At 41.4% G+C, this 13,649-nt stretch overlaps 1 protein-coding gene across 1 annotated transcript in view; it reads right to left on the reverse strand.

The window, feature by feature from the left end:
- The window catches only part of GALNT10 (polypeptide N-acetylgalactosaminyltransferase 10), an 86,255-nt gene that overhangs the window by 35,480 nt on the left and 37,126 nt on the right, over positions 1-13,649 (reverse strand). Inside the window, exons 2-4 of the mRNA XM_065643748.1 lie at positions 11,234-11,336; positions 10,230-10,368; positions 5,941-6,107 (exon numbers count right to left, since the gene is read on the reverse strand). Of these exons, the coding sequence (XP_065499820.1) occupies positions 5,941-6,107; positions 10,230-10,368; positions 11,234-11,336 (409 nt within the window). The remainder of the gene's footprint in view (positions 1-5,940; positions 6,108-10,229; positions 10,369-11,233; positions 11,337-13,649) is intronic.

The following is a 13,649-nucleotide window of genomic DNA, read 5'->3' on the forward strand; positions in this document are numbered from 1 at the left end:
AGAACAGGCTGTCAGTCAATATGCAAATAACTGAATGCTGAAATGCGACTTCTATACAAAATTTAAGCACCTAGCCAGAATCACTGATTTCTGTCAAGCTAAGCCATAAATAAGATAAACCCCAAGTAATTCTGAACCACCTGCGTGGCACGTACATTTTCCTCTCCATAATAAACAGCTAGCCTCAAGTACATGGCAAGATGTTTCTTTTAAATTACATTCAGCACTTAAGCCACAGCCTTCTAGCACACAGTAAGTTTACAGTGTCTTAAATAATTCAAAATTTTCAATTGCTGCAACGGGTGAAAAGGTAAAAACCCTACCCTGTTTTATAGTAAAGAAAGGGCTGAAAAAATACATTATATTGGTTTGTTCCAGATAAACATACAAACACAAACAATTAGTTTAGATTTAAGAGGTATTAGCATTCCCTAGTTATACCTTTTGGTGACTCAACAAGGGAGCAAGGGCACTGGGGCATACAGGATGCTCATGCAGCCCACGTTATTTGTTTACTCTTCTGATGTGTTTGGATTCCCTCATTCTTAAGCTTTTCTAACCTATAAAAGGCATCTTGACTTTCCTCACTGCCTCCTATAACATCCTAATGGACAAACTGACAAAATCTGGGCTAGATAAGCAGACAGTGAAGCGGACAGAAAACTGGCTGAGCTCGAAGGGTTGGAATCAGCAGCACAAAGCGCAGCAGAACAGGCTCCCCAGAGACATTATGGAGTCTCCATCCTTGGACGTTTTCAAAGCTTCGGTTAGATGATCTCCAGGCACCCTTTCCAATCTCAACTATTTGTGATTCTGTACGTGTTCCTGTCCAGCCTCCATCTGAAAGAGATCTCTTCTCCAAAACAGACAGAAGAGAGTTTGACTTCTGCCTTTCACCCAGTAGTTACATACACCTGATGTTCCACTGCTGTACAGAGCTACCAAATACATATCAGCTGAAAAGCCAAGAACATTTAGACAAGCATCCTGCAAAGAGAAAACGTGCCATCCTCTGCGCTCTGTTCCGTTGGCTTAAGGCTGTTCATTTACCTAGTGAGAGACAAAGGACAATTTTATGTTTGTTCATGCAAATACAGAGATAGCTTGTACAGAAGAGGTGTCCACAAGCTACAAGAATTAGATGGAGACTAACAATCCACTTTGTACAAGACAGACTAGAGATGAACAACCACAGCCAGATTCAGATTGTAGGTCTAAGAACCAAAGCAGACCCTGAAGAATCATGAACTGTCTGTTATTCGTTGCCTGCTATCAATAATAAAATGCCATCAGAGCTGATACAAAAACCTGCGGTGTTACAAACTGATCTGCGTTTCAACTGCTCTTCCTCTCTTCCCATTTCTACAATATAACAGAACTCAGTTACCACTCAGCAGCATTGTAATTAAATAATCAAAAAGCAAACAAATTTCACATCTGACAGTCCCCAGGAGAAAACTGATATACATGAAAAAAGCATTTTAGTTTACTTAGGGCCATTCTGGTAACAACAAGCTCAGAGGAATACAATTAGTACCCTGCAAGCCAGCATATGAAAAGGCTTAATTTAACAGAGATCAGAACTAAAGAACAGCTATAGAAATTAAAAGTGAAACTACAAATCCACACAGGACTGCCACAGCTAAATGTTTTTATGATCAGGAATTCTAAAGTCATAATTCGCATGTATTGCATTCTGATTTCTGCTTATTCAGAGGGGTAGGTGTTATTTCAGACCACCCTGGAAAAGCTGAGGTTCATCTGTAGCGTCTATGGGTCTTTAGCAGTTTTCAGTACCGTGCAGGAAGGGGCAGACAACACCAGGCAGGTTAATTCTTATTCTCCAACAAGTCTGCTGAACTGGTGCCTCCCTCTTCAACATAACCTATGTTCTTCTGCACATTAAATCCCTACTATTATTTTGAAATGCTTCTGGTCAGGAGAAGGAAGTCCTTATATTACAGACATTCCAATTAAGTTTGTGGAGAAAAAAACAAACTATGACAGCAGTATTAACGGGAACGTGACGTTGAAAAGAGAGACAACTAGTCAAGAAAGGGGAAAACAGCCCCACAAGATTTACCCTGTTGTGACCAATGGCACATGCTGGAAAGCAGCTTCTTTTACGCTAACCCAGCCTAACAAGGGAATCCCCACAAAGAAAGATTCAAGTGTCAGCAAAGATTTAAGTGATGGCAGCTGGAGGTGACAGCATGGTCCTCACCTCAAGGCAGACTGGATGCCACCGCTGTCCTGCATCAGACTGATGCCTTTTCCAGAGTTCTGTGGCTGATGTGGAATCCAGCACTAAATTTGTTTGAACTAAAGCTACATTGTGATCATTTGCATTATACTACAGGCATGCAAAAAAAAATTCCAGACAGCAAGTTGTTCCAGCACATTTCAATTTGGACCAGATAATCCCGAGGTCCTTTCCAACCCCAACCATTCTGTTATTTTTTTTCAAATACAAAACAAAGCAAACATTTCAAAAACACAATTAGCAGAGCTTTTGCTTCTCACTGTTAAGATTTGCTGTCATCAGGACAGCCCCTTCTGGTTGAAAAATGTTTGTTGCTAGAGGTCACAGAATTGTCTCTCTCAAACAAATTAAGGAATAAATGGCAGATGATGATTCATCTGTCCAAGAGCTCCAACAATGCAAAGCAGCACAGCTGCCTCTCAGGTGCGCTGCAAGCCACAGCAGCCACCAACTCACCCAGACATCTGTCCTCACTCTCCTGTCACTTTGTTATCTAACTTCTCAGCCCTCTTCAAAGTCACACCAAAAACCTCTTACTTCAAGCTTAAAAACAGATGAAAAACATATGAAAGTAACATCTGTCAGAAAAATCACTGATGTGCGCAATAGCCAGGTTTCCAGACTTACTATTTTTATTATTAGCAAAGTCCTCTTTGCTGCATATGAAGCAAAGATTCTCCATGGATGAGATACAGAGATGAAAGCAGCTGATGGATTGGCACAAACATCACCATCTACAGAAACCAGTGCAACAGCAGAACAAGAGCACAACGCTAACAGAACCTCAAGAGCAACTTGGCAAAGCCCAGTATGTTTAGCTCCAACACAGGTCAGTACACAAGAAATGCCAGCAACAGGGATACAGTTTCCTTGCCAGGGAAAGCCAAGTTCTTGAAGGTTACTCTTTTTAAAGGGTTATTAAAGTGCTAGAGGTCTGTTTAGGCAACCCCCAAGTGAAAGGCCATCATGAGGTACAGTGGAATATATCTGATATTTTCTCTTATCAGGGTAACCTCTCAATAAAAAAAAAAATAATAGATTTTTATTGAGCAATTATCCTCTTCATCTTTTGCTTTTCACTGGAGTTTATGATGACTATTTACTGACCTCTTTGGGGAAGAAGCTGACATTTACTGTTCATACTATGCCTCTCTGATCTCAGATGTGGTCTCTACTATCACTACAACCAACAGTGATTCTGGAATTTTAGAAGATGCTGTTGCAAATTTGTAGGACTAACATTTGAAGCAGAAGCACAACATTTCACCTTGCAGAGGACTAATATAACAACATACAATTTTTGAAAAAAAACAAGAAATCTCTCCTCATTCTTTTTACTGATCACTGGTTCTGTGGCACAGCCTTGATGATCATCAGCTCAGACACAGAGCTTTTATTACCTGCCTAATTTAATAATGAGAAACAAATAACCAGAGCAGTGGCCTAACAGTCCAAATCCAAACACACAACATGTAAAGAAAAATTTTCCTGGAGCTTCCAACTCCTTCATGCAGTTCAGTTTGATGCATTAAATAATCAATTCTCAGGTACTGGGCTTTTTTAAATTACATACAATGGATAAATTAAAACCAGAAATTTGTAACCAGCAGCATTTCAAGTCAAGATCATGTGTTTAGGGCTTAACAGCCTCCTGAAGACAAACGATCTATTTAAACCCAGGGAGGGATGTGAAAGCCAAACCCAGTGTGGTTAAGAACGCTGACTGCTGGAAAAGGAGCAGCAGCCAACAGGAAAGGCTACAGCGCGGGTACCAGAGCTGATGGCAGTGAAAAGGTGTTTTATCCCAATCAGTAATTGTCCTAACATGACATCAAGTGAGCTAGCAGGAGAACACTGGGTTCTTCTTTTCTTTTTTTTTTTTTTATTTATTTATTAGCACTCTCTTTGCCTGTGTGTCATTCTCTTCCTTGACAATTTAGCTCACTGTCCAACACCAGTAGTCTGTTACATTCACCTATAAATAGACGCTGCACACAAATTAATCTTCTCTACTTCTTGCAACCTTTCTATGAAAGATGGATGACTGATGGAGAAGAGCTTGCGTCTTATCAGAGGCAGGTGGAACAGAGCAAGAGCAAGCTGGACAAACAGCACGTGTACGGACTGACAAGGAGCCGGGTGGGGGGCCAGCAGCACTCTCTTTTGTCTGGTCAGAAGGGCACATCTAGAGAACAAGGAAAACAGATCCACAGGAAACCAGATTTCATTACTTCCACTTCTCTCAAAAGAAACTTGTTTGTACAATTCAGCTGTGGTTACAGCCTGAGCTTGTCTAATTTGCTTCTATACTGAGTAGCAATAAAGAGACCTTGTTGGGATGGTGTTTTTTGTGTTCTTTTTTTTTTTTTTTTTCTCCCCAGCTTAGTTTGAAAATCCTCTAAAGAAATACTTATTTCTTTTAACATTGATTTGTTCAAACCAGCATGCCTTGCTTGCAAACTAATTAAAGACATACTTTAGAAAAAATACTACAGTTGTTGGATAGTGCTTATCTGAAAGTCAGTATAGGTCAGAACACTAAATACTCACGAGCTTCCTTCCACACTCATTTGAGGAGCTTCCTACATGTCAGATTTTTGGAGGTATATCCTTCAGTACCCATGTAGAGAGCTCTTTTCCCCATTTGAGTAATTTCAGTGGCAGGACTTGAACTCTGCAGCTGATAAAGCTAAATAGTCTCAGTAATTTTAAAGGCGAAAATAGAGTTGTTAGATCTGATCATAATGCATTGAAGTCACTGCACCCTCTTCAACACAGGAGAACAGCAGCTACTTCAGAGGACTCTCCATGTAACCCTTCTAGCTATGGAATGTCTGCATGGTAGAGGCATTAATTTCTCCTTTGCTTGATTGCCTTTTCCACTATAGCAAGGGTACGAACTACAAGACAAACTCTAGCTTAATTTACATCACATAGCATTTAAATGGTTCAGAGAAAAAGATCTCTTGCCTTCCTGCTACAGAACAAGTAAATTCAGCAACTACATCTACACATGGCAGCTGCAATTCCAAGTGGTTTTTCCATTTGTGGTGATACGTTATGCCTGCGACAACACATCTTTGTGTGTAGCACTTAAACCCAATCCCAGATGGCTACTCCTGGCAACGCAGTACAAAGTGAGGAGTGTAGTTGCAAGCAAGTCAGCAAGCGAGAGCAGTCGAAGTTTTGGATGTTGCAGATTTACTTTTCAGGAGAACAGTAAGCCAAATCATAGGCAGTCCAATGTGGAAACCTTTTATTAAGGCTTCTTTTACCATTTTCTGTATCTAGAAAAAAAATGCAGAACACGAGGAGTGAGCAATCTCCTCCTTTTTTTTTTCCCCTCAGTATTCCAAGCGTCAAACATTTAACTCTGGGGTTAAATGGCCTGTGCAGGCCCTTGGCACAATATTAAAACCAGCTTTTCTGTTTATCCACATCATCCAAAGTCCAGGCCAGCCCATGGCATCAGCAGCTAAACCAGCACAGACTGAATGTGGAACATGAGTCTTTTGCCAGACTTTTGGCCTTTCAAATGTACTGCAGCAAGGTTCACCTGAGCTCTGCTGTTGGCAAGTAAAAAACTTTATTATAAAGTCATTATATGCATATTTGCAAGTTCATTGATCCCTTAGGTAGGTAAACACGGCGCAGATGTTATATACGAATGATCATACCTCTGTCACTGAAGTCATCCACCAGCACTATCTCTGCTATCAGCTCGGGAGGGGAGCGGTTGAGGACACTGTGCACTGTCCGGAGGAGAGAGGACCATCCTTCGTTGTGGAACGGTATTATCACACTTGTGTTCGGCAGCTTCTCCAGGTACAGCTTATTCTTGCAGCTGGACACAGACAGAGTAAGTCAAAAGGCAGTGCCCCAAAACCACCAGCACTTCCATAGTAATTATCATCAAGTAACTTAGTTCATTCTTTACTCCTCAAATTGATGCAAAGTGCCCTCCCCAAAAAACCCACCAACTCCCAAAGTCTTATTAAGCGAGTGTTTCCCTGACCTAGTCTACCTGGCCAAAAAAAAAAAATAATCCAAATGAAAGGGGGACTCTTAATGGCCAGTGACACTTAGCAACACAGAAAGACAGAGGGATATATGAGGGGCTGAAGCTGCTTTTAAAGGAAACTCCAGTCATAGCTTAAGACATAAAAGTCTCTAAAATATTTGTTTTCCCTGCCCTTATTCCTGAAAGGTCACTCGGATTTTCTACAAAGTTGTTTCAGAAGTTAAATGTATCTAATCTAGGCATTATCAGTACATTGGTTTAGCTCACTTATTCTCAGTTTTCAGAGAAGCAAACCACTCTCATCACAGGTATAACTGCTGTCCAAATATTTTTAAATAAAACGTGCAGGAAGTAAAGATTTTGTGTGACGGCACCTTCCCTAAACAGTCCCGGGACATTGTGAACAATACACAGAAGAGACAGGATAATTCTGTGGTAAGAACTGCTCAATAAAGAAACGCACCTGTCTCAGTAACAGATCAACCTCTACCAAAGGCTTCCTTTGTCATGCTGGACAATTACTCAAATCAGACTTTTCCTATACAATCAATCTTGTCTTCCTCCTTTTTCAGCAGGGCTGGTTTGACACCTGGGATCAGTTCTGCAGGCAGAAGTGAAGAGGCTGGGCTTGGAACACAAAGCACCGCAGAACCCAGATTGAGCTGGGGAGTTACATCTGCAGAGACCCCATTGACACCCCTTGAATTTGGGAGTATTTCCCCACAGCATTAGTCTCCTTGATTTTGAATTAGGGTTAATGCTCGGTTGCCTTGCGGGTGTGTTTTCAAGGTAGCTTGGTGAAGAAAATACGAACTGCAGCAATAAGCGCAGTGTTTATTTTCCTGCAGGTGTGGCCCCAAGTGGAGTTTGAACCTTGTTAAACAGGTAACAGCTCAGGCCATATAGCAAACAACTATAGCTAAGAAATACCCAGTAGCTGTTCACTACCAGGCAAAAATCTATTCCACTCCTAGAACTCGGTGTACTCAGTGCAGAACAGAAGCAGCTGCATGAATAGAGACTTTTAGAACACATTGCTGACGCCGCCAGCAGGGCAGGCTGCATTCCCTGCCCCTGCCCAACCAAACCTCTTGCCCAGCCTGCACCAAAGCCCATTTGCAGACGCCCTCCTGCCAGCACCCAGTGAGGCTTTCGCTACGTGCACAGTGCAGAGCACGCACACGTATATGCTTTAATTCCTCCCGTTCTCCGGAAGGGCTGATGGGAACGGAAAGCGGCTTTGGCAGCGGCAGTTTTTTTCCGGTACCTTTCCCAGGGAATGGAGAAGGATGCACCGATGTTGTACAAGCTCAATAAATCTGTGGCTACAGGAAGTTACTCTGGTGCCTGCGTGAAAGGACAGTAGCTTATTCTGGGTCTAATGAATTGTCTTGGGGAGCTGCCAAGAGCTTGCAGGCTCTGGCTGCAACGCGCAGATGCAAGATGCAAAATGAAGCTGCAAGGGCTGCTTTCATCCAGCCCTTGGCATTGCAATCTTAACCTTGTTCTGAGATAATTCTGTTCCAATATGAAACAAGAGCCCCCAAATCTCTTCTAACTCTTCTTAAATCGAAATTCTCATTTTACGACTAACTTTAACAAGTAGGAAACTTTAGCTATTAAGTTTAACCATTAAGCATGGAGAGAAATTGTTTCCCTCTAGCTACCACATCTACAATTGCTTTACAAGACCTGCAAAATTAGTATTTAATATTAAAAAACCCAGAAGCACTTAGAAATGTTAGCAGGGGAAGACATGACTGTTAAATTGTTGTATGTGTGCACCAGGCAGATCCAGTACCTGCCGTCCCCCAGCCTCTCGACTCCCAGAGTTAACAGAAAGCAGAGGTGACACACTATTTGCTATACAAAGGTCCACACGAACCATCTTGGCAGTGAGCAAACACACTGGCAGCTTTTCTGTCCTTCCCCACCTAGGCCAGCTGTTGGGGGGAACTGCAGCTGTGGCCCCAAAGCTTAGGACATGACAGCTGCTGTTTTTCCCCAATTCAGCTTCTCCTTACACTCCGTGCTGTCTGCAGGCACATCTCCAAACGACAACACCTCTACTATCTCTTCCCGTATGTAAAAGGCTGCGTGAAGTGCGTGCCCTGAAACACAGCTTCTTTCTAGAATGCTCTTTATGGGCTCCATCTCAGCCTAACTTCATTACAAATTGCCCTCAGCAACCTCCTAAATGACAAAAACCATACCATTTCAAGTATTTCTTTTTTAATAGGCACAGGGAATGCACAACAGACCTTTTCAGTCTTGAATTCCTTTACTGCAAATCTGCATTATACGTAACTCCACTCTCTGCCCAGCTAATCCCGGCATCCACTATACACATGCTGTTTATGCTCTCCTTGAGACCCCCGCAATTATGACTCGCTACACTGGGGGAAAGGAAGTGTCAAGCAACAAACAAACCAGCTGCAGCATCATTAATCACAGTTTAAGTTGTTGGTGACCCAGACACTTCACTTATTAATTTTAACTGGGGACTGGAGTTAGAAGTTCCACATTTTAAAAAATTTTACATAGCAGAATTAGCAATGAGGAGTCAGCAACTTTGGGAAACAATGGGGAGTGTGATGCAAAAAATACTCAAATAAGGAAATACTGGCATTGCCTGTTGTTTAAATTCTCAGCACCCATAGCAGCCCCTGCAAATGGAGGCCAGGTGTTATTTCGGTTAGCCAGCTCAAACTGTGTTCCCTAGAACTTGACTATGGGCTGATCAACAAGCATCTTGAGTTACCTGATTTATCTCTACGTTTAAACATGTCAGCTGCATGCCTAAAACATTTAAGAGCTATACTCACTGCTCTGGTTTATAAGCATATATTGAGAAAAGGTGTCGAGTCAGTGTATTTGATTAGTTTGCTGTGACAGCTGAAGAGGGATTCTCTCAAATGTGCAGCTAACAAATTATAAAACCTGAATACTGGAAACCTCTCATGAATAAAGTGGATGTTGAATTCAGATTCACTAAATTGTGATAAAAATGGCTTTACACAAACCAAGTTTCTGTTCCAATGTCTAATGATGCTTTCAGATTAAAAACTGCCAAAATAGTATTTAAAAAACACTCTCAGCTTTGTATAAACACGGGTTAAGTCCTAACTGAAGCACTTTCACTAATGAAAAACTCCTGGTTTGCACAAAATCCAGTTTGACATCATCCAAAGGGATAGCATCCAAAAATAGATGAACTCAAAAGCCAGCATTCAATTGGAACTAGTTTGTACTCGTAAAACCTGATGAAGTTTTTATGAGGAAGAGGGTCTAAGAAACCAATCCACAAATCAGAAGGGCTTCTGATGGAACTCTTCATACATAGTTGAGCGGAAGCCCTCAAATCTTGTTCTGCTCCTGAGCATTTCATGGTCATTTCCAGCTAGCGGCCCACATGAGAACTGGACAGAGTGTTCAGTGACACAGTCATCACCTGACTACACTTTGGGCTTTTGTCAACCGGAGTCGGACATTTACATCGTTTTCCACTACAGAAAGAACCAGCTCCGCCTCATTAGGTGCTAAAAGCTGCTGGCTGTGTCAGTGGGCTCAGGAACTGAACGGTCACATTGGGAGAGCTGAAGGAAGCAGCCAGCTCTGGGGTAAGTTCAAGTTCTCTTCTGCACAGGGCTGCAAGTTTTTGGTAATTTTAAGTCTTTCAGAATCGGAAGTTTGGGGGTTTTTTGGTGTTTTTTTTGTTTGTGTGTTTTTTTTTTTTCCCCCCCACAGATTTAGTCTCCTGTATTTCCCACTGCAATTACTATACACTGTCCTTTATTAAGGAGACAGCAGGACCCAGCTGTGAAAGGATTGTGTTTGATGAACAAAGGTACAAGAGTCCATAATAAAAAAAGAGCACACTCCTGTAGATGTGGTAATTTAGCGCTTGTGAACTTTCACGTACAGAAATGCAAACTAGATACTCACTTTGGATGTCTGATGTCTGGAAGGGAACGATTCAGAGAAATTTTATCACTCACAAAGATATTAAAGCCATTTTCCCTGTATGCTTGGTCCACTCGCTCTGCATCAGTCATTGGGTAAGGTTTTCCCTGTTCTCCATTTCCTATGGATAGACAGAAGGTAAACATGCATCATTACTACTAATTGGTACTTAACTGGCCAGAAACTAACCCACATATCAGAAGAAGAGCAATCATCTTATAGCCATTTGAAAATCCCTTCATTAGTTTTGTACTCTGTCATATTTAGTACTGGGTCAACCATGTCACCCTAACAACTTCATTTGATAAGCAGTTTTGCTACAAACTACTCAGCTGTATAAATCGTAGAAGTTAGAAGTCTTCCTTCTAACACCAGAAACGGACGAAGGGGCTTTGGCAACACTATGGAGGATCTATAGAATATTTTTTGTTTCACCGCAGGAAGAATACATGTGAACACCTCATCGCTGTTGCTTTTTTCAGCACAGATGGACATGTGTATTTAACAACATGAGCTCTTGAACAGAGGAGGTAGAGCTCTTGCAGACATACCAGTGTAAAGCTGTGACGTTCAAAATGAGCCTTTTTTTGTGACTCAAGAAAAAAAAATCCAGAGCTATGGAACAAAACTTGCATGTTTGCTATAGTCTAGAACATTTTTCTTATCCTCTGGATCTCCTGGTTTTGGGAGAGGTACAGGCATGTGAGTTTTGGTAAGTTTTTTTTAAAAAAAATATATCAATACTGCACCTATTCTAAAATTACAGAGATGTTACCAACGTATTTTCACCCCAAAATGGTTAATGTGGATTTGAGGGGAAAGGCTTTAACTGGGATTAACACAATAACTGCAATAACTGTTGCATCATGTCAAGAACATCATCTTGACCCTGAAAGTTGAACATGCTGTTCTGCACTCAGTCTACCAAATAAAATCAAAATAAATTACAATCTGTATTAAAACATTTTCATAGGAATGTTACGTACCTACACGCTCAGAGTCCCTCCTTATAGCTTCTTTGTTATGCCAGTCCTTTATCCTTTGTCCATCACCAAAGTAAAGGTCTTTCTTTTGCCTCACGTATGATACCTTTTAAACAAACGATTGGATATATTAAATACAGAACACATGAAACCTTTCCTTAACAGCCTCCCCTTCCTGTTAGAGGAGATTAAGCATCTTCCTTATGGCAAGACCATGACAAACAAGTAGTTTTACCCTGGAACAGGTGAGGAAGAAGCAAGGTTTGCTTGCCTCAGAACAGTACTTTATCTATAGCTGTGAAGTGATACATTTTTCAGGGCACCATCTTGTATGCAGGCCAGTATTCTTAATCAGGGAATCTATTAAAACTCCCATTTTTGTTTTGAAAACATCCAATACAACTCACATCCTATTTAATTAACAATAAAGCTGTAATGGGAGACTTATTGCAGGATCATTATTAATGAGCACACTGCTATACCTGAATAAAATCAAAATAAGATTTAAAAGGCCATTTGTTATGACTCTTGCTGCTCAACTTAAAAGCAAATTTTACACAAGGCATGAGTCTGCTCTGAACCCAATTAGAGCTCTTCTTTTCATGATGTTGTTCCTGAAATTCAAAAGCAATGGGTGCTTTGGGAACAAGTTAGCAAATGAAAGATGAGGTGAATTCAGGATCAAAGAGACTATGGTGTGTGGAAAGAAAACCATGATACATCTCAAACACTGACATGCCCAAAATCCAAGGGAAAATATAAATATATAAGTACGTTTTTGGGGTCAAGAAAATAACATCTTCTCTGAGAAGGAGTTTTCAATTATGTTGCAATGTGGTGGTAGAGTTTAAATGCAAGTCATTTGTAGCATCATTACTGCAGAAGTAGTTACACAAAGAACGTAGAGGTTTTTCCCTTTTAATTCTTCATGACCTGCAGAGAGAACTCCACAGGCTAGAACTTCCTAGAAAGAAAAAAAAAGCTTCTCTCCTTGGAGGGCAAGAGGTTTGAAGTCTCACTAATGGGTCAATCAAACCAAACAACCACCAAAAAGCGACGGTTGGCATAGTAACCTTGCAAGGTTATCAAGCATCTTTAGCACCTGGGACACAGACATCATGTGCCTGACTAGTTAAATTACAAACTCATTTTCATGCCTAGATTTGTCTTGGGAAAACAGGACATTTAGACATTTTACTTGTTATTCCAAGGCACCAGACTTCAGGCTGACGCAGTTCACCTGGCTGCAGCCTGACGGGTGAGCTCTGGTGAACCTCGCTGTGAAGGTTTTGCAGGTTATCCCCACCCCATCACCCCCTTCTACAGCAGCCAGCAGGAAGGGAGCCCTGTGGTTTATATCCAAAACCATCAGTGCCGACAGGTTTCGGCTGACATGTCCAACTGAACGCGGGTACACGCTCCGCCTGCTCTGTTACCGGTGGTGACCCTCAGCAAAGGAACTGCATAAAAAACCTGGAGTTGTGCTGGTTACTACCACGCCAAAGTGTAAACCAGTGGTCTAAAACTAACAGAGCTCAATCCGACTAAAAGCTGGCTTGTGAACTATTAGGACTATTTTCCTACATAAGAGATTTTAAATCAATCTAGATCCTTTCAAACAGATCATAAAATGATTTACACTCGGCTTCTTGGCATTTTGCAGATACTAACATACCTGGCAAATCAAGTTTCATCCATGAAACCAGACACTCAGTTACACATTTCAATTAACTACCATCAATACTCGGAGCATTCCCCTTCCTGCTCCCTGCAATGTAATTTTATTTTCACTGAAGGAGAGCGGATGGGCACTCAGGATAGATGAGAAATCAGTCACAAGTCACACAGCTAGTTCATGATGTGAACAAGTATTAACGAACTTCCATTTGTGCCACCTGCAGCTAACAAGCATGTTCTCTGAGAAATACTTATGATGTAGGAAGGAGGAGGGGAAGTAACTCTCAGGGTGGCAGGGAAAGGGCAAGACCACACTACGGGACGTGATTAACAGCGGTGAAAACCAGACAACTGCCAGAAAAGGCTGGTTAGCAGGAAAGGACAGACCCAGGAGAAAAGTGACTACTTTAAGAAAAACCCCAGCAGAGCTGTATTTTGATGGTGTACTTGATTTCTTTCGTTTACCCCATGAGTCCTTAATTTTCTTCATCTTCATTATCTGTTATTTTCTACCCTGATGAAGTTATATGAATCAAAAGCAATAACTCATTTTTATGTTGTTAGTTACTGTCCCTTCAGCCCATGAACTCCTCTGAATCCTTTTGTTCAAATACAGAAACTGGCAGTGTACCTTCCTGAATTTCACTCTACAAGAACTAGGACATAAAATGAAGATTGCCACAAGCAATCCAACATCTTCGGTTCACCTCTGACCGCACGTGTTGAAGACCTGCATTTGCTG

The sequence above is a fragment of the Caloenas nicobarica genome, chromosome 13 (assembly GCF_036013445.1).
Source record: "Caloenas nicobarica isolate bCalNic1 chromosome 13, bCalNic1.hap1, whole genome shotgun sequence".
NCBI lineage: Eukaryota > Metazoa > Chordata > Aves > Columbiformes > Columbidae > Caloenas > Caloenas nicobarica.